Source organism: Carcharodon carcharias, chromosome 2 (genome assembly GCF_017639515.1).
Source record: "Carcharodon carcharias isolate sCarCar2 chromosome 2, sCarCar2.pri, whole genome shotgun sequence".
NCBI classification, from domain to species: domain Eukaryota; kingdom Metazoa; phylum Chordata; class Chondrichthyes; order Lamniformes; family Lamnidae; genus Carcharodon; species Carcharodon carcharias.
The window spans coordinates 60,212,230-60,238,049 of NC_054468.1; the positions used below are offsets into that span (position 1 = coordinate 60,212,230).

Here is a 25,820-nt window from a genome sequence, read left to right on the forward strand (position 1 = left end):
GGCTGCAACAACCCTAGACAGCATTTCCGCTTTTCCTTCTCTCTGTTTACCCCCTTCCTTCCTTCCTTCTCTCCTGGTCGGAATCTGCGCTTTCTCTTCTTGATGCATGTTTTACATCCACCCATGGGCTGCAGAACGTGCACAAAACCAGCTCCTGCCCGCGATGTCGCCAGGCGCAGCTGTGGGTGGCGCGAGGAGACTGGGTGGGTGGGGGGGGTGCACGCGAGGCGACGCAAGGCGTGGGGGGGGGGGGGGGGGGGGGGAGGGAGAGTGCGAGGAGGAAGAGGGTGTGTGCGCGCGTGAGGAGAAGGAGGAGGGGGCGGAGAGTGTGTGTGTGCGCGCGCGCGAGGAGGAGGGTGCTCGTGGGGCCGGCGCGCATGTTTCGGCGGGTCCGCGCAGGAGCTGACGGCGGGTCCTCTCCTCACTTGACCGGGACCGAGCAGAGGGGAGCGGCGCTGTCAGGTAAGTGTCGGTTAGCGACTGTAACTCGGCCAGCGCGCGGGGTGGGGGTGTGCAGAAAGAGAGAGAGAGAGAGACTCGGTTCCTGTTTATTATTATTGCCACTGCTTTCGCTGTCACTTTGACCAGTTGTAAGGACGGTACGCAGAAAAGGTTTTTTTTTACGGCTGAAGATGTCAGATCGCCCTTCCAGCGGCTACTGATGGAGAGCCGGTGGGGAAGCTGCAGGCGGATGGAAGAGGGAGATTTATTGCCTATAAAGCAAATCATAAAGCGCACCCGGGAAAGTTAAACACAGCTTTACTGTGGGGTCGTACTGTGCCTCACTGGGGTGGGGGAGGAGTGTATTGCCCAGCAACCCTGCCTTTCATTGGGAACCAAAAGTGGATTTGGACCATTTACGCTCACGGTTCAATGCTGCACAAGTGTTCAGCCTCCAACCCAAAGTTACTGTATTGTTGATTTCAACAACAGTGGAACAAAATCTAAAGTGATAACAAGTACTGTGAGCTCAGTTTATTTACTGTACTGTGTTTTGAACAAACCTTCGTGTCTCGTTTGCGGAAACTGATGTGCAACGAAGCGCACAAATATGTGTATTTACACAAAATACGTGGCTAGATTTTCAAGCAAAAGTAAAACCAATGTGGTGAAACACAAGATGAATGATAGAAACATTAACGGGCGATGCTGGACAACTTTGTACAATATTGCCAAATGTAATGAACGGATCTGTTTTGGCAGCAAATTGAAAGTTAATGCTGATCGGCATTTCCTCTTTCCACATTTACATTCCACAAAACATTACTTAAGTGATTTTCTAATAAAAAGGTTTGGGATGAAATTTATAAAGCTTGCAAACATTTATAATTAGTTTTGCCACGGCAATAAGCTAAATAAATTACACCGCATTGATTTTTGTGTTGGTGTGAATTTGGAGGTGGTGTTGTGGCGTAGTGGATAGTGTCCATACCTCTGAGCTAGACTTGATAGTCACGGCAGGTGCGTTCTTAATGAGGCCAAACAGGTTGAGTATTAACCTGCCAATCCTTCCTACAGGTCTGTGACAGGCAATAAAAGCAGGAGTGTCTCCTCGTCAGCCGTGCTTGATGCGGAGTGGTGCCCCTCAACCTATATATAGCCTCTGCCTTCAGGTTGGCGACCTGTTCCTGGAAAAATGAATTAGGGAAAGAGACGTAAGTGTGTGTTTCATCTGCCTCATGCGTTACGAGACGTGGGAAGCTGAAAAAGATCTTGTTGTATGCTTATAATTTAAATTATAACTTAAATAGATTATAGTAGAATATTAGGATGAATGATTTTAATTTAGTAAAACATTAATTCTCATCTTTAGAAGGTTAAAAAACAAATAAATTGCAGTATCCTTGTCAACTTTGTGAGCGGCTAATCTGCAGAAATCGTAATGAGGTGCATGCACAAATGATTGAATTCTTATGTTAAATAAAATCTGAGATGCTGACAGGCTCACTGCAAGTCATTAGGTCTTCCTGAAGGAGTTACCTTTTTGTCCTTTCTTATATTAGTCTAACTTTCTATTGTGCTAAATTTGATGGCTTCCACCAAATTAAAGGGTCTGTAATTGGCCTCAGTTTCCTGATGTAGTTGGAAAAAGCAGCCAGAGTTCCTGCTCTTAATTACATATGACACTTTTTGCTGGCAATGGTGCATGAGGACCTCAATCTTCTGTGAAGTAACCTGCCATCCAATAGCCACTCAACGCACAATGTCTATGCTCCCACATAAAGAATGGTTACTTGAGTGAGGCGTTGGAGGGTGATCACTGTGGTGCCTTATATGATTAATGGTGACATAACTGAACAGTTTGTATTATGTATGGTTTGTTCGCGAGCACAGTGTTCTATATATTGGAAAGTGGTGTGACAGTATTGGATAGTTCAAAAGGGTGATTGCAATAATCTATAAATGTGCTTGTTTTGTAATGTCTAGAATCTTGTCGGTAGTTGATATAGTATAGAATGATTGACTTGTAGAATGTTACTAAACAAGTCTTTCAGTCTGACAAGTCTGCTCCAGTACTTTTCCCACTTGTTATCCAGAGGTACTGCTACATTTTGCTACCAGTGTATATTGAATTCTGTCAGGCGACTTGACTATTGGCTTCTGTGGAAGATTAATTTTAAATTGTAATGGACAAATATGTAGAGCAAATTTCCAAATCTAAAGTATATTTATTATTGATTGACGGCAAAATAAAAAACACACCAAAAATGCTGGCACATTGTGTTTTAAGTTTAAAGGTCAGGACAGACTTAAGGTGGTAATTACAGCGCTATGCAAAAAAAAGTTTCTATTCCTCTCTATCCTGAATCTCTTACTCATATGTTTGATCTTATTTCGCTGCCCTCTTGTTCTGGAATCGTTAACCACTTGAAACATTCTGTTACTATGGATCCAATCCCTGATATTTTAAAAGCACCCATCAAATTATCTTATTGTTATAATACAGAAAGCCAGGCCATGAAGGTTAGAGCCAATATTTAGACAATTTCATGAGCATTTATTAACAGTGTCATGAAATCATTGATCTTGTTGCTGGGTGCTATATTAGCAGTCTGTGGAAACTGTAACATTTGAGGTACAGGATGTTCCAGTGCTTGCTACATTGGTTCCTGCCTAGTAACAAGGCTGGGACCCTCTGAGATTGTTTCTCAGTGAGCAACCCTTCTTGAGGCAGTCTGCTAGCCAACAAATGTCACAAAGTAAAAAAGGACAGAAACAGGTCCCTGTTTAAAAAAGAGTTGTGGGGAGCAGACTTTAAGTAAAGAGGACCTTTGGGCAAAGATACCCCTTTGGAGCAGTGGTGTTCTGCTTGGCATGGCCACAGATCTGAAAGTATGCTTGGAAGTTAGTGTTTGAGTGTACTTGGGAATCCAGGGAGCAGGAATCTCGGAAGGCAAGATCAAAACCCTGTGAGGTGGACCATTGTTAAAGCTGTCTGAGTGGGAGCGGCTTTTGGAGAGATCTTCGAAAGTGAAGTTGGGAATCCTTCATGACAGAGTTTCACTTGCTATTTACTGATGTCTGGGTGGGTTCTTGGGAACTCCATGGACTCTGTCCTGGTTGCATCTGTCATTTACTCTGTAGTATGCTGTGTTCAACCATAGTTCATCTGTTAATTCACATGTACCTCATACTTACCCTGAATGTTAGAGTATAAGATATGTTTGTAAATTATTTTAATCTTTCTGAGCTTGCACAGTAAAGTTTATTTTTGGGTTTTTTTTTTCAAAACCCTTGTTTTGTGGCTTTATTCCAGAAGCAGATGCCTTGAATCTCAACCTCTAACTACTTTAAACAAAATGTTATTGGTCGCTAACTGGATGTCCCCCCCATGTCCGGGGCCTGGCCAAGGATGTAACAATAGACAAATGTGTACTTCCTAACCCAACAACCACAGTTTCAGCCAGTTCCTTTTTTATAAGAACACAAGTGAATCCCCAGTCATTGCCCACTACCTGTACACACCTGCACCCGTAGCCAAGCTGTTGCAGTACAGCCACAACACTGGCATCTACCTAGCGTTGTGGAAAATTGCCCAGGTATGTTCTGTCCACAAAAAGGACAAATCCAACCCAGCCAACGACTATCCCGTGAGTCTACTCTTGATCACCAGCAAAGTGATGGAATGTGTCAAGGTGCCATCAACAGTTCTATCAATCAACACTTACTCAGCAAAACATGCTCACTGATGCTCTGTTTGAATTCCACCAGGACCACTCAGTTCCTGAGCTCATTACAGCATTGGTCTAAGTTTAGACAAAAGAGCTGAACTCGAGATGTGGTGAGAGTGACTGCCCTTGATATCAAGGTAGCATATGACTGAGTGTTGCATGAAGGAACCCTAGTAAAAATGGAGTCAGTGGGAGTTTGGGGGGTGGAGAAGGATGAGGAGGGAAACTCTCCATTCATTGGAGTCATACCTAGCAGAAAGGCAGATGGTTGTAGTTGTTCGAAGTCAGTCATCTCAGTTCCACGTCCTCGCTGCAAGAGTTCCTCAGAGTAGTGTCCTAGACCCAACCATCATCAGTTATTTTATCAATGGCCTTCCCTCCTTCATAAGATCAGGATTGGGAATGTTTGCAAATAGTGACTCCTTAGAAATTTAAGCAGTCCAATTCCATATGCAGCAAGACCGAGACAACATTCGGGCTTGGGCAGATAAGTGGCAAGCAACATTTGTGCCACACAAGTACCAAACAATGACATCTCCAACAAAAGAGAATCTAAATATATGGCCTTGTCATTTAATGACATTGTCATCACTGTATCCCCCACTATCAGCATCTTGGGGGGTAACATTGACCAGGAACTTAATAGGAGCAGCCATATAAATACAGTGGTTGCAGGAGCACAAGAGACTGGGAATTCAGTGGTGAGTAACTTGCCGCCTGGTGCCCCAAAGCCTGTCCAATATCCTTAAGGCACAAGTCAGAAGGGTGGCAAGATATTCTCCACTTGCCTGGATAAGTGCAGCTGCAACAACACTCAAGAAGCTTGACCACATCCAGGACAAAGCAGCCCGCTTGATTGGCACTGCATTCACCACCTTAGACATTCATTCCCTCTACCACCAATATACAGTGGCAACAATATGTACGCTCTACAAGCTGCACTCTAGCAACTCATCAAAGCTCCTTCGTAGCACCTTTCAAATCTGTGATATAGTTCCAAGTCAGAATGGTGTGTGGCTTCAAGGGGTACTTGCAGGTACCGATGCAGTTGCTGCCCATGTCCTTCTTGGTGGTAGGGGTCATGGGTTTGAAAGATGCTGTGATTCAAATTAGTTTCAATCATTTCTTGCCTTTTCTTGGGAACATGCAATGAACAAGTCCAAATGGCAGTATTTCTTGCCCATTCTGTAGAGCATTAGTTAAACCTAATCCTTGAAACAATGGGAAAAACAAGGATGCAGTACGGAAATAACTGCTGCTATCTAGAATTATAAAATACTTACTGCTTAGCACTGACAAAATCACTCTTACATAGTATAGATTTGATTGCATTAATGAGCTTAGTTAATAGGCGTTATCTCTTTACTTATGAAGATGATAAAGCATTGTGAGATGTTACTACTGTTCTTAGGTTGGCTGTAATTTATAAATGTACAAACCAGCATCCAGTAGTTTTGAGAACACTTCTTCAATAGAAAGATTTTATGACATAAATTTAATAACACTTTCAAATCAAGTACAGCAAAATCAGGATTTTGAAAGGAAAACTTTATCCTATGGATTACAGTTGCATTCACACTGTAGTGAAATCCACTTGCACCTAAGTATGACTTGAAAAACGTTCTCATCACATGATTTCAATTTGCTTCCTATTGTATCCATTTTTCTGCTCTGTTTACATGTTGCAGTGATGCTGTACTAATGATGTAAGTTAGGGAGCTCAATAGTGCTATAATTGTGTACTGGCATGATAATCTTTTTATGTTTACCCAGATTGAGATGCAAATGCCTTCCATCTCTCTAAAAGTAAGAAAACAAAACATGCATTCACAACTTAATTTTTTTCCTCAAATAACAGTTATCAGTTTATTTCTTTGCAGTAGGTGAAGTGGGATTGAGGATTCTAACGTTTATACGCAGTACCTTTTGCAGGTTCCGGGAATGAGAAACATCAGTTACGTAGATAGATTGGAGAGGTTGGGACTATCCTCCTTCAAGAGGTGAAGGCTAAGAGAAGATTTGATAGAGGGGCTCAAAATCATGAGGGGGCCAGATAGAGTAGATAGGGAGAAGCTGTTCCTGCTCATATAAGGATTGAGAACAAGAGGGCAGTGAGAAAAAAAATTTTCACACAGTGAGTGGTTCGAGTCTAGAAAGCACTGTCTGGAAGTGTGGTGCAGGCAGGTTCAATTGAGGCATTCAGGAGGGCATTAGATGATTATTTGTATAGAAACAATGTGCGAGGGTACAAGGAAAAGGCAGGAGAATGGCACGAAGTCATAATGCACATTTAGAAAGTCAGTGCAGACGTGATGGGTTGAATGGCCTCCTGCTCCATAACAATTCTGTGATTTACAGCACTCCATAAGTGTTTGCTCTTCAGCTCACTGCATCTGGATCCTTCCCAGCAAAACTAGAAATCAATCGAAGTGCAAAAAGTTTTGGAAGCTTCCTTTATCTTTTTGAGTAAAATTCATTTAAGTCCTGTTTCTTCTTAAAGTTCACCATAAGAATGATGTTGAAAAACATGGGGGCAGCCAACATATGCAGTATAACACCTCTTCTCCCAGCATGCCTTTTAAAAGCCGAGTAGCTTTATAATGAAGCCCATACCATTGTAAGTATGCAACAATAAAATCAAATTTTTAAAAATGTATTTTCTCAGAGCTAAATTCAACTAATCTTAAAACTAGAATAGAGCTAGAATACTAGAGCCTAAGTGTGTTCTTTCTTATATATTTCATATTATTGTATCCCATATTTACTTCAATATTTGTAATGAATATAGTTCTATAGCTGTGTATTTACTATATTCCAAAACAGAAAATTAATCTTGATTATAATACATTGGAACCACCTTATATTAAACCCTTCTATTCTGAAGTTCTGATGGAGAAAAAGATGAATTGTAGCATGTGATGCAACTGGCAATGAAATTACTACCTGATGATGGAGAAAAAGGCAAAGTAACACATAAATGACCTACAACGTTAATCTGTTTAACAGCCGTCTGTGGCGCACAATTTGTTTTCAGATGCCAGAACAGCATGAGACCATCATTAGTGTAATATCTGTTGGCTCCAAGCTTCAAATGACTTTAGGGCCTGTATTTCACAAGATATTTGGACATCACGGCTTCCAAAATGCATAATGCTTGCCATTTTTGCACTTTTTCACTTGGCTGTTCCAGTTTTGCCATTAAGCAGTTCAGGCTTATAATCTTTTGAAGTGCGGAGTCTGTAATGCCCGGATCTCCTTTAGATTAATGTAAAACGTAACTCCTTTTTTGAATCCATTTTAAAACTGCAACAACTTCAGACTGAGTAGACTTTATTGTCACTAAACATTGTGATTTTTTTCTATCAGTAGGCAATGCTTAACTCCTGATTGAGGGTGTGGTAGAGCAACAAAGACCTTAAAACAATTCCACTATATCTGGTTACAATATAGGAGTCTTTCCTTGGTACTAAAATGTTGGATAAAATATAATTTTACTAAATATACAGTTCTGATATATTCCATGTAATTACATTGCAAATCACTGTTTTGACCTAATATAAAATAACCTTTTTTTGTTTACACTTAGGAGTTCTTGTAAGCCTTTTATAATTCTGTCAAATATAAGGAGGAATTTTAACTAGTTAAAATTAATATACTTAAGCCTGATTATCCTTTATGTACTTGATTCAGTTTACCACAAAGTACTTAAGGCAGCGGGGACATTGTTTGTGAGGCACTGTCTCATCTATTCAGTAACTCATGCTCTTGTGCATGAGGGGAGGCTCTTGTGCTTCCAGTTTTAAGAATTGAGAATTGGAAGAATTATACCCTGAGAATTAAAGGTCTGTCAGTTGTAGAAAACCTACTGTGAGTGATTAACTTGATTAACTTAATTGAGTTTTTTGAGGCAATCAGCCAGAATAGTCTTTAGAATGATGGATGACTTTTTTTTATCTAAAAGTTTGATTTCCAAAATGCCTTTAGTTTGGGTCTGGAAGATTAGAAAAATCAGATGAGATGAGATTGTTAGACAGATGGGAAATAGGTTGACCGCTCATAGACAGAGTTACGAACATGAGAATAGGTCTGAATGGGCCTAGTCACGAGTAAAGCTTCATATGGCTCTACATTGGGATCATTCATCATTTTTGTTAATGATTTGGCTAAGCACGTTAAAGGAATCATCAATAAATTCATAGGTGGCACAGAATTAATAAATCTTAAGCCGATTTACATATATTAAAGAATTGGGCCTGTAAGTAGCAGATGCCCTTCAAGTGGGGAAGTATGATGTAATGAATTTAGGGTTGGGGAACATTTTAGTATGTTTATAAGGCTATGTGTTAAAGATAAAGAAAGAGACCAATGAGTAGTAGTGGATAAGGCCATTTAAGTACACAAGCATTGTTAGATGGCTGCAGAGATGGGGCATAGCACATTAGGTTGTATTGCTTGGATCACTTAGGTATAAACTAAAAAAAAATTTAAAATACTTATGCCGTATAAGATTTGGAATGTCAGCCTTTGGAATTTGTGCCCGTATGGTTTCTGCACATGGTGAAGAATGTTGAGCGTCTGGAGAAGGTGCAGAAGGGGTTGTCCAGAACGACACCAGAAATACTAGAATGAGCCTTAGGGCTCTTAGTTATCAGGATAAACCAAGAAAGTCCCAATATTAACAGGGCAGGTTGAGTGAAGCGCAGTAGCTTGAGGAAAACTGGCAATGTCAAACACAAGAAGACCATATGATTTTAACAGCTGGATCTCATATAAATAATCGTACAGATACCTAATTGACAGCCAGCCAAATTGACAAACTTCCTGATGAGCGGGAGCACAAACAAGTTGCAGGAGATGACAGCAGGCAACCTGTGGGGTGGGGGACAGAGGAGAGAGGGGTGAAGTGTTATGTCTTCTGCTTACCATAAGTTAGAAATAATCACACTTGTTTAGGTTTGAAATGCAATCAGTTCTACATGTCCTATTTGGCTTGCTGTAGTCATGTGACTATGCCATGAGGCAGTCTGTCTGGAGGTTGCCATCTTTAGATCAGTTCGATAAATACATACAATGAGAAAGCACTGAGAAGCTCTGCTGTCTTTAAGCACAAAACAACACTTTAGTCTCAATGGAGTTTCATTGAGTGTTATTTCTTTCAGCTTTCTATGTGGTTGGTGGACTGAGACATTGTTTCTCAGCACTTGACTGCAGTGCAACAGTGAATGTTGCACCCTGGGATATGGAGATATATAACAATTAGTTCCTAACTCTTTACGAGTAACATAACAATATAACATCCTGCTTTCTTTTAAAAATATATAAAAGTTCTATATCAAATTAACTGTTCCAATCATTAACTTTTTTTTTAAACTAAAGAAGATTGACAATCGACTTTTATGGCTTAAAAGCAAAATACTGCGGATGCTGGAAATTTGAAACAAAAACAGAAAATGCTGGAAAAACTCAGCAGGTCTAACAGCCTCTGTGGAGAGAGAATCAGAGTTAATGTTTCGAGTCCGTATGACCCTTCTTCAGAGCTAAAAAGGGCTTTTATAGCTTGTTTTCTTTTCTCAGAAAAACAATATTGGTGTTATTGCTTTGGTGGTAGGATGTTGTGCCTCCATCTTGTAGATTTGACATTCATCACTTTAAGCGGTGAGTCAGCACACTGTACAGGCAATGTTGTGACTGGTGCTCCTGGTATTTCAGGAGTCTTACTTGATGTTGCTAATGCTGTCATATGCTGGTGACATTGTTGGTGTTGCACCACTTGTTAGTGTTGCGGTTGATGTTATCTGACCAGTTAGTGATGTTGCTGGTGTTGTTGATGGTCGTTTCTGCTTTTCCAGCTCAGGTGTAGGTCAAATGTGGACTCTGCTCCTTGCATTTGCTTACCGGTTTCTACCTCAATGATGCATGATCTGGAAGTCTTAGCTTCACCAACAACATTTGCTGGGTTCCAGGTTTTCATGATTGGACCCTGTATATGTACAGTTTGTTCTTTCAACAATTCAGACAGGGATTTAGCATAAAAATAAAATACTGCAGATGCTGGAGATCTGAAATAAAAAGTGCTGGAAAAACTCAGCGGATCTGGCAGCATCTGTGGAGAGAGAAACAGAGTCAATGTTTCGCATCCATTATGACTCCACGTCGAAACGTTAACTCTGTTTCTCTCTCCACAGATGCTGCCAGACCTGCTAAGTTTTCCCAGGGAACTAGTATGCTTGTTGAAGTGCTGGCGTCCTTCTACCTGTGCATCAGTGAATTGCTGTCTTTCTTTCTCCTGGTCATTGGAGGAAGTATCTTGTTTGGCAAGGTTGTCTTGTACAAACATATGAATTAGGATAAGGAGTAGACTACTCGGCTTCTCGATCCTGCTCTGCCATTCAATAAAATTATGGTTGACCTGAATGTAACCTCAACCCCACATTCCTGCCTATCCCAAATAACCCTTAACCCCCTTGTTAATCAAGTATCTATCTAGCTCTGCCTTAAATATATTCAAAGACTCTGATTCCACCACCTTTTGAGGAAGAGAGTTCCAAAGACACTTAACCCTCTGAGAGAAAAAAATTCCCCTCATCTCTGTCTTAAATGAGCTCCTAGATTCTCCCACTAGAGGAAACATTCTCTCCACATCCATCCCGTCAAGACCACACAGGATCGTAAAGGTTTCAATTAAGTCGCCTCATACTCTTCTAAATTCCAATGGCTACAAGCCTAACCTGCCTAGCCTTTCCTCATAAGACACCGACCCATTTCTGGTATTAGCCTAGTAAATCTTCTCTGAACTGCTTCTAATGCATTTACATTTTTCTTTAAATAAGGAGACCAATACTGTAAAAATACTCCAGATGTGATCTCACCAATGCCCTGTACAACTGAAGCATAACCTCATTATTTTTGTAATCAATTCCCCTCACAATAAATGACAACAGTCTATTAGCTTTCCTAATTACCTGCTGTACCAGCATACTAATGTTTTATGATTCATGCACTAGGATACCCAAATCCCTCTGAATCTCAGAGCTCTGCAATGTCTCACCATTTAGATAGTAAGCTTTTTTATTTTCCCTACCAAAATGAATTTCACACTAAGATAAAAGCAAAACCCTGCGGATGCTGGATATCTGAAACAAAAACAGAAAATGTTGGAAAAACTCAGCAGGTCTAACAGCATCAATGCAGAGAAAAAAAGAGTTCTGTTTTTTCTTTCCACAGATACCGTTAGACCGGCTGAGTTTTTCCAGCATTTTTTTGTCTCTGTTTGTGTTGAATGATTTCACATTTGCCCACATTATACTCCATTTGCCAAATCTTTTCCCACTCACTTAACCTATTTATGTCACTTTGAGAAGTGGATGTAAGGAGGCTATAATTTACTTTCCTACCTATCTTCGTGTCGTCAGCAAATTTAGCAACCATTCCTTCAGTCTGTCCATCCAAGTCATTTATATATTATATATACTTAATTACACTTTTTTCCATTCAACAGCTCTGCAGGCAATCATGTCAGCCTTGAGAGATGTAGATTGGAGTGACAATAAGGCAAGGTTTGGGTCCTCCTTTGTCTCTCAGCACTTTGTGAGGATTCTCTTGACCATCTGGATGTGTCTTTCTATTTATCCATGGCCCCTTGGGTAAGAGTGACTCGCTCAGCGAACAGAACTCATACTATTGGGATGATTGTTGTAGCTCTCAAATCTTTCACCTTTCAGGTAAAAGGGAATTTTGTGGTATAGTCACCAACTATGAGATTCCATTTGTATTTGCGTGTGAATGAATCTGCTCTCACAGTATGCCATGGTCTGTGTGATACTTCAGTAGATATCATCTCTTTCTGCTGTATATTTCTATACTTCTGGCATACGTTGCATGTAGACACCATTCTTTCAATACCTTTGTAGAAGTCTATCCAGCACACAGCTTAGCTGGCTCTGAGCTTATATTTCTCCGTTCCTGTGTGGCCTTCATCTATCTTCTGGATAAGTTCCGCCTACATCTTTTTGAGTATTATTATTCTGGATTCGGCTAGCAAAACACCATCTTCTAGTGAGATGTCATCCCTGATAGACTAGTACTGTCGTATTGCTGGCCTGTGCTTGCTGTACCTTATCAGGCCATCCCTGGATCACTTGCCGAGAGAGCATCTGTAACTCTTCATCTTGGCTGGTATGATCTCTAATTTGACTCAGTTTTGGTGGTGTTACGTCCACTAGGTGATAGATCTTTATACCTAGATCTTTTATGATGTGTTTCTCTTGTGGCAACAACCAAAATAGAATATCTGCTAGAATAATTTCTCTTCTTGGCTTGTATTTCAGAGTGAAACTCTGAAGCCTCAAGGGCAACCTCTCCAACTTGCTGGTGCTTTACACATTTTTTTTGTGGATCTGCTCCAATTGATGATGATCATTCTTCACTATGAACTTTCTTCCATTGAGATATATATGGAATTTCTTACATCCGTGCATGGCTGCCAAAAGATCTCTTTCCATGTTGACATATCTCGTCTCAGCTGATGCTAGAGCTTTGGATGTGAATGCTATTGCTTTTCCCTCTTGTACTAGGGCTACACCCAGTCCTTTTGTAGAAGCATCTATTTGCAGAGCAACAGTTTTTTTTTTCTGTTGTAGTATGACAAACTTTTCTGCTTTCATACTACTACTTTGAGTTTGCTGAAACTCATTTCACGTGACTTTGACCACTGGTACTCAACATCTTTCATTTCATGGAGCTCTCTTTCCAGCTTTCCTTTTAGTTCTATTGGTTCTTTACATGGCGCATGAATCACTAGCTTCATCACTTGTTCAATAGTGATGATACTCAAAATCTTCAAAGCAGCCAACCCTCAGTACATTTGTGCCAGATACTTGCTTTTCAATGTGTGTACTTGCGTACTTCCTTCAATCTTCAGTATCACCTCTTTCATCTGATGGTTTACTGAGATAAGTTGCAGCTCTTCACAACTGCTCAACCTTAGGATAGCAGGGCCATCTAGTTCAGTGACATGGAACATACAGTTAACATCTTTCCCTTTGCGCATCCTTCTGATTTGGATTGTTCCTGTTTGTTGAATTTCAGTTGTCCCATAAGCCGCCAGGATGATGTTGTTCACTTTCAGAGCATCTATCCTGGGGTAACCATTTTCCTTCAAGATTTCAGGAAAGATCTTCTGCACGGTAATGTAACTTTCTACTCTGGTATCTAGCTTCAGCTTCAGATTTATGGTTTTGGGCTTATTTATCATCCTCCTCCTGATCTGAATGATTGTGTGAATTTCTTTTCTCTGTGAACTGTCATATCCAGTCATTTCATGAAGTTGTATAGTTTCTATGTCTATTGTGTTCTCAAATTCATTGTCATCTTCCAAGATATGGATGCTTTGGTTCTTTTTACTTCTCATTCATCCTGTTGCTCTGTCTCCGATAACTTGTTTATCACCACCTTTCTTTGTTCTGCATATCTTGTCTCGGTGATTGGGCATTCCACAAGGCCTGCAGTTTGATTGAGATGCAGAACATTTCCTTCTGTCTGTGAACTCACATGGTTGTCCAGAGCTCTTGCACATCTTTCTCCCTGTCTGATGTGCATTCATTTGTTGCTGTTTAACTGTTGTGTCTTCATTTGTCTGCACATGGTTTCATGTACTCTGGCAATGTCTACATCTTGCAATATTGTGAGCTTATCCTTTCCAATAAATTCTTTTTGTACTTCTGAGTGTGCAGAGCCCCAGATGAGCTGATCTATCAGTATTTCATCTGTTGCCTTGAATTTATATTTTCTGGTTGCATTTTTCAATCGTGTTATGAAATTGTCAACAGGCTCACACGATTCCTGTCTCAGATGTTGAAATTCATATCGGTAGTTTTGACTTTGGCTGGAGCTGTGTGCTAAACCTTTTAAAATTTTGCTGGGATTCTGCTGTCAGCTTCACTTAGCTCCCAACTAGTAAACAAAGATAACCCTTTCTCTGCCTACAAAAGGATGTAGCTGAACATTTCCTTTACCCTGGTGCCTTTTTAGAAAACTACTGAATGCTTCACTGTACTTTCGTTTAAAGTTCTCAATGTCTCTTCGACATTATTGGCCTCCCAGTTCATCATGGGCGGGAATTGTATCTTTATTGCAACAGCAATCATTTCGTTTTCGCACAATTCACTCAGTTTTCCTCTCCCTAGCTCTCTGGCATTAATTCAGCATTAAATTTGTTTAAAATGCCTGGATTTTTACTCATAGACAACCACTGCCACCATGTTACATCTTCTAGTTCCCATAAGCTCAAGGTTCAAGAAGGCAGCTCACCACCACCTTCTCAAAGGCAACTAGGGATGGGACCTAAATGCTGGCCTAGCCAGTGAAGCCCACATCCCTTGAATGAATAAAAAAAAACTTTAGATTTATAATGCTGTAGCTTCATTGAGTGTGTTTCTTTCAGCTCTCCATGTGGCTGGTGAACTGATGTACCAATACATCGTTACTTGACACATGACTACAATGTGACAGTGAATGTGGCACTCCAGGATATATATTCACATAACATTTAGTTCCTATCCCTTTATGAATAATATAACAATATATGTGGAAGGAATGAGAATGAGAACATCAGGGCTGAGTGGGGCTGAAGGCTTCCCTGTGAAGCCTGAGATTTGTAAAAGCAGGCAACCTTCAGCACTTACCTTGGCAAGTCAGCACCTCCCGCCTCAGATTTGCTGTCGGGAATTCCACAGATTAGGCCTTCCCTTCACTTATTGATAAATGTAAATTGCAGTGATTATGATGTCAGCCAGCATAACATTTGATGTTAATAGTCCTCCTCCTGCCCTTTAAAGCTTTTTGATGAGCTGATTTCTTTTTTGTTAAATTTTAAATGGGTGGAAAGGGTTTGGGTTGCGCAATACTGACAACTTAATCCCGACAATTTGCTTCCTCTTTGTGTGGGGGCTGGGAGGTATATAAAGTAGAAGCTCACGTGTTAGGTTTATTTTGAGAAACACAAGCTTTGTGGGAAAATGATTGAGCTTTTTAAAAAGCTCACAATATTAGATAGGTTGCCAGAGATGGAAAGGGATGATTTATTGTACAAAGTTCTCAGGTGAACAGTTAGTCTTTTTGTACAGAATCATTGCCCTCTGGAACAGACTACCTAAACATACAGTTCTACTATTTGACCAGGGTTTGTTCAAGCCATAGAGAATCCCATAAATGATTGAATCATATATTTTAGCAGGACTCTGAATCATTTCTAAAGTTTCCAGAAGAAGCTGGCCAAACACAGACTTCCAAGTTGTATGTTTTATATGTTATAATGAAGATATTCAATTTTTGCTGTGATGCTTTTCCTTTTCCAAATTGAAAGGAGATGCCGTGGGCATCCTTAATGGATGCAAATAAACTTGCCAGTGAGAACTGGGATTCTTCCAGCTAGGCTCTCGATAATCTTACAAATGAGTGCCTTAATGAGAAGGATGCCCTAGTAAGGAAAGAAAAAACTATCAAAAAAGTTACCAATTCTGTTCACTTGTAGGCTCCATGCTTCTACCTGGTTATTCTTCAGCTATATCATACACACACTTGGAGATCTTTAGTTTGTGCTAATCTATGGCTAAATTCTTGGGAATTTGATAAATGGAGCATTCCCTGTGGACAGGGAAAGTGCACAGGGAAAATCTACATGTGAAGATTTCTAAGTACCGGTAGCTTGATTTGGAGATGTTCAAGTCTTTTGATGTGTTGTCTGACAACAGCTAACCAAATAAATTGCTTATATAGAATATTGTATACACATATTTTGCAAAAGTGACATCTACTGTTAATATAATCCAAACCGGTTGATGAAGTTCAAACCAAGCCACAGAGCGTTTCTTTGTTGAGGGGGTTTATTGACTTTGTTCAGTTTCATACCTCTGCTTCCATACACCTAGTGTCCCAGCTATTGCCTATTTTACATGCTCAAAGTACTTAGTTAAGCAAAGCCCCTTCACCTGTGTATCCTAACAATATAACTAACATACCATTAACATTACTATTAGGTTACGTGTATATGTCACAGTGACAGATTCTGTATATTTGATGTAAATTTTGCAATATTGGTGGACATGGTAAACTTTACTGATAATTGAATCTGTTCATTTCACAATGTCAAGACAAATGGAACACCTCTGTAGTTGGCATCCTAGATCTAAGCACTAAGTTTCTTGAGATGTACAGCAATAACAGCTTTTACAGGAGAATGCATGGTATTGGGCCCTCTCAAAACAATTAGCGATGGGCTGTCAATGCAGTCTGGCCAGCATCCCAATGAAAAAATTTAAAAGTTATGTACTTTGTATTGATATATTAAGTTAGCAGAAACTTTACTTATTTGCATAATCATGCTCTCATTTGCATTTTGTGTTGCCCGCACCATTGTATTGATGGTATTGATATTCTGTATATATTTCATCAAACCACCAAAGTCCTTTGAACAAATGATCAGATTTGTCACCAAATTGATCTGTTTCATGCTGCACAGTAGGCTGCTCTGGACTTAAGATTTTACACAAGGCAAATTATTGACATTAGGCAATAATGAATGAATATAGTTATATTATATGTATATTCAAAGCAACAAAATTTATATTTTGGATGCTTTTTAACAATAAGATGAATGTGATCTTGTCATTTTCACTTTTTAGACCTGCATACAATCAATCATGAGACTCAAAAGGCAACCAAGCTTTTTAACATGCCACATAATACTGCTGTGGCTTGTTCTGACTCTGCAGCCTCTCAGCAGTATTCCAAGTGAAGAAGAGCTGGTGATCACAACTAGTCAAGGAAAAGTAAAAGGAACTCCATTAGACGTCCTTTCGGGTTCAGTCACTGCTTTCCTGGGTATACCATATGCAGAACCACCTATTGCTGAACTTCGATTTAAGAAACCAGAACCCCGAAGACCCTGGTCTGGGCTGTGGAATACAAACAAATATCCAAACACATGTTATCAATATACCAGCAACTCTTACTCTGGTTTCTCTTGGGAGGAAATGTGGAATCCTAACACAAAACTTAGTGAGGATTGTCTGTATGTTAACGTGTGGGTTCCATCGCCAAGACCAAATAGAGCAGATGTTATGGTATGGATTTTTGGTGGGGGCTTTGCTTCAGGAACCTCTTCCCTAGCAGTTTATGATGGAAGATATCTATCTTACGTTGAAAATATAATTGTAGTTTCTATGAATTACAGGTTAGGTGCTTTCGGTTTCCTAGCTTTGCCTGGGAGCCACGATGTTCCTGGGAATATGGGATTATTTGACCAACGTTTAGCACTTAAGTGGGTTCAGGATAATATAGCAGCATTTGGAGGGAATCCCAGAAGTGTGACCTTGTTTGGAGAGAGTGCTGGAGCAGTTTCAGTGCATCTGCATATTCTTTCACCTAAAAGCCGTCCTCTGTTTACAAGAGCCATAATGCAAAGTGGTTCTTCCAATGCTCCCTGGACTGTTTTACAAGCTGCTGAGGCAAAACGTAGGGCTATGATTTTGGCCAGACGCCTTGAATGTCCTTACAGTAATGATACAGAGCTAGTGAATTGTCTTCGTGATAAGCATCCTCAAGAAATAGTTGACAAAAGTCAAGGAATCTTAACCAAAAGTCTTTTGTCTGGATGTGTTTATTTACCTGTAGTTGATGGGGATTTTCTCACTGACCACCCTGAAGAATTAATTAAAATGGGGAGCTTTAAAAAAATCCAAATCTTAGCAGGTGTGAACAAACATGAGGGGAGCTACTTTTTGCTGTATGGGGCTCCTGGCTTCAAGAAAGATACAGAAAGTCTCATTACTCGTGAAGAATTCCTTCAGGGTGTAAGGATGTCTTTTCCTGAAGCTGGTGATATTGGACTAGACGCTATTGTTTTCCAATATACAGATTGGACAGATGAGAACAATGCAACGAAGAATCGTGATGCTTTGGTTGATGTGGCTGGAGACTGCAATTTTATATGTCCACTGATGGATTTTGCTAATAGTTTTGCTGAATATGGAAATACTGCCTATGTTTATTTGTTTGACCATCATGCATCTAATGCAGATTGGCCTGGGTGGATGGGAGTTATGCATGGCTATGAGATTGAATTTGTGTTTGGAATTCCTCTTGGCCAGTGGCTCAATTATACTATGGCAGAGCAAACACTCAGCAGAAACATGATGCACTACTGGGCAAATTTTGCAAAAACTGGGTAAGTCATCAGTTTGCACAAGCTATATGCACATTTCTTCATATGTAAATACAATGTTGCTTCTATTGATACATTTTCCCTCTTAACTTATGCATTGAGCTTGTGCTTTAGTGATTATTTCAATACTAATTTGTAACACAGAACACAATCATAGAGCTGGGTGGGACTGCAATCGCCTTGATCCATTCTTATCTTAACATCAACAGAGAATCACCGTCAATAACTGCTCTTCCCATTCCTGCGCCCTCTCACCTCTGGTGTCCCACAAGGATCTGTTTCTCACCTCTGTGCTGCCTCTTGGTGACACCATCCAAAAGCACACCACATGTGCACTTTTTCCCCATTGGTAATCCTAGTCAAGGCCTGTGAGGGAATTCATTTTGTAGTGAAAATACATTCTTTCTGTCATGATGTAGTGGATATATGTATGTGACACTTCAGAACACAGATTTAAAGATTGATATTGTTGCATCATACATGTAACCAGATCAATCCTTTGTGCACAAAAGTAGATCATATACAAATGGGCTGTACTCACAAATAAACTCACTGACAACCTTAGAAGGATTAAAGCATTTGACACTTATGCTTCTTGAAACATCAGCAAAAACACAATCCAACATTTTACTAATGTTTTGGCAATTATGAGTTCCAGTTAAATTATGGTTGTTCTGCACTATATTCTTCATGTTGTGTTATTGCTTTTTTTTGTAACAGGTGGATTTAATTATCAATTTTTTTCCTATTCTTATTCCAAAGTAACCCAAATGAACCCAAAATGCAAGGAATGAAGTGGCCTGAATACACACAATTAGAACAAAAGTATATAACTTTAAACACTGATGCACCAAGAATTTATATGAAGCACCGTGCTCAGCAGTGTGCCTTCTGGAATCAGTTTCTTCCCAAACTCCTTCAGAGGACAGGTATGAAAGACATATTCCAAAACACAATTTGATATTTTTTTAATTATTTTTTCGTGGGATGTTGCCAACTTGAACCATTGCAACCGCAAGTCCATCTAGAGTAAGTACACCTACAACACTGCTAGGGAGGGAGTTCTAGAACTTTGACCCAGTGACAGTGAAGGAATGACAATATAATTCCAAATCAGGATGGTGTGTAATTTGGACAGGAATTTGCAGGTGGTGTTGCTATGCATCTGCTGCCCTTGTCCTCCTTAATAGCAGAGTTTGTGGGTTTGGAAGGTGGCGTTAAGGGAGCCTTGGCGAGGTGCTACAGGGTGTGTTGTCTGCGGTACACACTACTGCAACTGTGCATCGGTGGTGGAGGGACTGAGTGTTCAAGGTGATGATGCATGGAGTGCCTATCACCATTTTTATATACAAAATTTTTTCTTGGTGTTTGCTTACAGTATAAGCACATACTTATTCTTTGTTTTCCCATCAATTTGGTATCACAGAACACAATGAATATATATATATGTCTATTAATTTTACTCCATAGAAACATATTTAGAGATTTAATATAAGGGTTGTAAACAAGATTGAGAGATAAATGCAACAAAAACTAAAAGTTTGGAATATTGTCCCTAATAAGAATAGATAGTTAATTCATAATTATTATTATGTCCTTGGCCAGTCCCCGGGACATGGAGGAATATCCGACTGGGGCTCAATAATGTTTTGCTTAAAGTAGATAAAGGTTGAGATTCAAGATATCTGCTTTTGGAATAAAGCCCCAAGAATCTATGGGTTTTGAAAAAAACAAACATAAACTTCACTGTACAAGTTCAGAAAGATAAAACAATTTACAATATGTATCTTTTACTTACCCTGCATGTTAGAGTATGAGGTACATGTGAATTAACAAACGAACATACCACACTACAGAGTAAATGACAGATGCAACCAAGACAGAGTCCATGGATTTCCCAAAAACCCACCCAGACATCCGTAAACACCAATTAAATCAGTCTCATTGAAATTCTGTCACGAAGGATTCCCAACTTCACTTTCGAAGACCTCTTTTTAGAATTCTCTCCAAAAGCCGCTCCCACTCAAATGGCTTTAACAATGACCCACCTCAGTGTGTCAATCTCACTTTCCGAGTTCTTTTTCCCTGGATTCCCAAGTATGCTCAAACATTAGCTTACAAACACACTTTCAAATCTATGGGCATGCCAAGCAGAATGCCACTGCTCCAAAGGGGTAACTTTGCCCAATGGCCCTCTTTACTTAAAGTCTGCTCCCTGCAGTTCTTGTCCCTTTTTTTGTGATACTTGTTGGCTAGCAGACTGCCTCAAACTGACTGCCTCAAGAAGAGTTGTTCACTGACCCTTGAAATGATCTAAGGATCTATCAAACACTTGCAGAGGGTCCCAGCCTTGTTACTAGGCAGGAACCAAGGTATCAGGCATTGTACCTTAAATGTTACAATCTTCACTGACTGCCAATGTACCTTAAATATTACAATCTCCACCGACTGCCAATTTAACACTCTGGGACACACCAATCAATGGACTTAGTGGCATTATTCTGCATGAAATTGAACATATTGTACTGATTACAAACATGAACGAAGACAAACAACAACAGAAAATGCTAGAAAAACTCAGCAGGTCTAGCAGCATCTGTGGGGAGAGAAACAGAGTTACATCTATTGTCAGCATCTGTTTTTTCTCTCCACAGATAATGCTAGACCTGAGTTTTTCCAGCATTTTCTGTTGTTTCAGAATTCCAGCGTCCACAGCATTTTGCTTTTATGAAAGAAGACAAACTAGTTTAGTTCAATTAATAAGCATTTCAGAATATTGCTCTATTTTGCTATTTTCATGAACCAAGGACTAATTACTTTAGAAATTAACACATCACATTTAACATTGAGAGTGCAATTAGTTTCACGTGTTTTGTTAAATGAATGCCAACTAATTGGGAACTATCTAAATTATTTCTATTGTCATAAAACTGGGGAAACCTCAATTTTTTAAATCTAGCTGTGGATTTTGAAAAGTGTAGGAAAGGGGACTTCTTCATTTTTATTTCTTCATGTGTAGGCCTCAATTTCTGCTGAGGTCAACCAAGATGCCTATGCTATCATTTTTAGAATGAGTAATTCCCTTTCACTGCCTGGCCACCACCTCTAGTACCACGGCAACAGGATTTTAAAGGCTGGCAAAAAGTTGGGGATTCCTCTTGCTGGCAGAAGTCCAACTGTGAGTCTGCAGTGCACATAAGATGAACCATAATCCACTTTCCAAGGTCAGGATTCCAGTGGTATCGGAGCATGGGTGCCTGAGTCCTGCGACTGGATTATCCCAGCCCATGCTTCACCACCTCAGTTCAGTTAAATCAGTTATATCCCAAAACAATGTGCTTGTCAACTTGCTTGACTCCTACTGCATTTATATTTAATATAGTATCCACTTCTCTGTTTCAATTACCTCAACAAATCAATCAGGTTTTTTTTTCAGGTGCCAATTTAATATGATGTCCCCACTAGCTCACTCTGCTGAACGGGAAATTTATCATACTTTTTGGGTTCTCAGCAAACAAGTCTAAGTCAAGTGCTGTATTACTTCAGCTGATAGCACAATCACCGTATTCGAGTTAGAGTGCTTCAAATTCTGACACAGGAATTTAAAGCATAAACTAGATTAGTCTTCTAGTGGAGTACTGTAGGAAATCATCTGAGTTGTCCTGTTGGTGGGATGTTAAACTAGATCCCATCTACCTAGCCCTCGGGAGGATGTCAAAGATCCCATGGTACTATTTAAGAGACTGGAAAAAAGCAGCATAGTATCTTTCCCTCAAGCAGCACCAACAAAAAACTAATTAACTGATCAATACAATGATTGTTTTTTGTAAGATCTTGCTGTACGTAAAATGGCTTCTGCATTTACCTGAATAACAGTCACTACACTTCCAAGTAGTTAATTGCCTATAAAGTGCTTTGAAACATTCTGAGATATAAGTTGTGTGTGTGCATACAAATTATTGTTTAACATTAAGCTGATTGCCCACTAAAATTTGCAGATAAATGGATAACAGTTACTATAATTGAGCCCCTGCACAATGAAATTGATATTTGCAAAAGATTTTAGCAAAAACATTAAGAGATTTGAACAAAACATTTTTATATCCTCCACTTGCATGCAGGATCAGTAAATATGCTGGGAGGATCAACACATCATGCTGATCATTGCTGATAATTACAACACACTGCAACTGATCCCAGTATGCAAGTGGAGGATAAAGTTATTTGCTTAATATTCCTTCTGTTTCAAGTGGAATGATTATTGTTCAAAATTCACACATCCTAAAACATTTTGTATAGAAAAATTCTACTGGAACTCAACCTGACCAAGCACATCATCCCAACAATAAGTTGACCATTTTTAGCCATTTTTTTGATAGTTAATGTTTGAGGTTCAAGTTCCTGTATTTGTTTTGGTATATCATTCATTCGTTAATAGTTACCCCTGCTACAGCTCAGTTTAACTCTGTATTTTTGGCTGTTTTGAAGTAAAGTATGAGCTTATGATAAGTAGTGAAGCAAATAAAGCTAATATTTGTTCTGCTTTGTTTTTGTCTTCCATTTTTAGAATAGTAATGGGAAATGTGCCAGGGATCTTGTACACTACTTAGTGTGCATTAAAATCAGCTTCAAGCTAGAGATATTTATGCAAGTCATTTGACACAACCAAAAAAGGATAAATTCCATATTGCACTGACATGTTTGTTTGCTATTATGTTCAGAAATGAAATTAGCACACACAGCTTTATGCCTACGTGATGACATCAGTGGAAAATGCAGTGGACATAAAAATTAGCACAGTGCAGCTTGTGGCAATAAACCTGCTTTAATTAAAATATGTTGTGCTGCCAAAACTTGAGTTTCATAAATTTTGTTCAGTGTTGTAAATGTTTTAAAAATTGATTATAAATCTCTATTCAAGAATAGCTCTGTATATTAAACTAAGTTCCTTACTGTGAACAGCCATGTAAAAGGACTAATTATGAATTGCATTTTTTGTTTTCAGAGCACATGGATGAAACAGAACAACAGTGGAAGCAGGAATTCCATCGATGGAACTCTTACATGTTAGACTGGAAAAGTAAATTCAATGCTTATAACAGCAGAAAAGATAATTGTACGAGTATTTAGGCAATATAGTTTCCTCTGCAAAGTCATTTGTACAGTTTAAATGGCATACTTACTATGTGACAAATAGAAAAGGCTCTATTTGGCCTAAATGTTTGCTATCTCTTCAGTGGTAAAATAGTCTTAAAATATTAACTCCCAAGTGCAAAAACATGTTATACGGTATCTGTATGGCAACTAATATTTCCACACTTATAAGATGCATCATATGCAGGTGCCAAGCTATTACTTCCAAGACCTCTGCAAAGACTTTGTTATATTTTGTCCAACACTTTGTTTTTTTCTCTATCTCACTAATTTCTCAATCCATCTCTCCTCCTCATGCTTTGCTTTCCTTTTCCTCTAGTGATTTTGTCCTCCTGCTTTTATCCTATTTCCTGTTTCCATTTCACTTAGAATGTACTTACTTCTCAGCTTGAATCTTCCACCTCATTTCTGTAACTCCAGCTGATGTAGAACACAATCTGTATTACTGTTTCACCTGAATCTGACCTGCCTTTTTATCCCTATACTTCTACAAAATAATCTAAAACAGGTAGAGCAATCAATAAAATATAAAATTATAATTTACTGTCAAAATAACGTTGAGACTAATAGCATTTGCTGTGATATGCACAAATAGTACAGCAACTTCAGACAATGGAGAACGCACAGTTAAATGTGAATAGCTCACCATTGCAAAATATCGATTGGGGTATAATTGCTGTACTTACATAAGGTATACAAAGTAAACTCGCTACAGAAAATTAGAGTTGGTCTGAAGTGACTCAAGGAGCCTCTTTTGGAGCCAGTACATTTCATTAACTCTGTATTAGCTGTCAAACATTCTTTTAGCATTCTGTTAATTGTTAATTACTGTCAATGAACTTCTCTGGTGAAAATTACTATTATAAATGTGGAGTCTCATTCCTTCAGATTTTAACAACCATTGGATCTTTTAAAAATGTGAAATTTAAAGTGATTTATTTTACTCTTCCTTTCTATCTCCCTTTCTCGCTGTCCAATCTTTCTTTCCCTCACTTAATTTCATTTTCTGATTTAATGTTGAATTCACCCATTCTATTTTATACTTCTTACTCAGTCTTTGAGCTGTTAATTTCTCAAATTTCCCATCCAATTGGTTAAGGAGATGCATAGTTGCTAGTTTTGCTCATGCTCAAGTCATTCTCCAGGACTTGTTGGTTACAGAAGAAGCATTGATGAGATGGTTCAACAGGTTGATAATCAGCTTACTAATTGTTCCAACACTTCCTCACTATTCACCAAAAGAAAAAAAATGTGTTAAGATGCAAAGCAAACAAACAAACTCTGATCCAAGATGTCTTGAATCTTTCATGGTGCCTTCATCACCTTGCATTTTAGCAACTTCTTTCACAAAATATCATTGAAATGCCTAACTAATGGTAAATACAGTTGGATTCAATATAGCAAATTAATACCGCTATATGTTTGGAAGGACTTACCTTCCATATATTAACTAATGGAGTCTGAAAGTTATGGAAATATAAATCCCCATATGCAAAACTGCTAGTCTATTTTGCAGTCTTATGCATTGTGGTAGTTTATATTTCCACAGTTTACTAATTTGAAATTGCTTTACAATTTATTTATTGGTGAAGGACTGCTTCCCACCATTATATTTTGCATTTATTATATGCTCAGCTGTTGTGCTGCACTTGTTATCAACAGATATATGAAATTCAGGAAGGGGTCTTGTATTTTAAGAAAGAGAATATTAAATCTCCATTAATTGTAAGTTTCTCCATGAGCTGCTGTTCATGTCACAGATTTCATCACATTTGAGAGTAATGATACATTTATAGCAGGCTTTTCAAAAGACTAAGTTGCTTTTGCATGAGCAAATTTGAGCACAGACCTCCATATCAACAAAATATCCCGTTAACTCTGTGAGGGTAACATCAGGCAGAGGCTTAGAATTAGAATAACTGGTAAAGGACATTTTTTTAAATTTGCTATTCGAGGTAAAAGATCAAACTCTGTTCTGCCAGCTGCAGGAATATGGTACATCATTTCTTGAAATACCATTCACTCCATGCCTTCCTATCTTAATAGTAGAGAAAAACATTTCAGCCAAACAGGTCATGCATTGGTATTCCAGTACCTCACATGTACAAATTCACCAACAAATTTGTTGCATGGAACCATTCACAATTAACTTGCTTCTTAAACCACATGTGTTTGTGTGAAATAAAAAGAAAATGCTGGAAATACTCAGCAGGTCTGGCAGCATCAGTGGAGAGAGAAACAGACTTAACGTTTTGGGTTGAAGACTTTTCTTC

The 25,820-nt window shown here is 39.0% G+C and overlaps 1 protein-coding gene across 1 annotated transcript; it reads left to right on the forward strand.

Moving 5' to 3' along the window:
- The first annotated feature begins 342 nt into the window (after window positions 1-342).
- LOC121275294 (cholinesterase-like) lies at window positions 343-25,276 on the forward strand. The gene is made up of 5 exons (XM_041182740.1): window positions 343-462; window positions 1,519-1,655; window positions 16,853-18,396; window positions 19,156-19,322; window positions 23,399-25,276. The coding sequence occupies exons 3-5, from the start codon at window positions 16,871-16,873 to the stop codon at window positions 23,521-23,523; spliced, it is 1,818 nt and encodes a 605-aa protein (XP_041038674.1). The 5' UTR covers window positions 343-462; window positions 1,519-1,655; window positions 16,853-16,870; the 3' UTR covers window positions 23,524-25,276.
- Window positions 25,277-25,820: the final 544 nt, after the last annotated feature.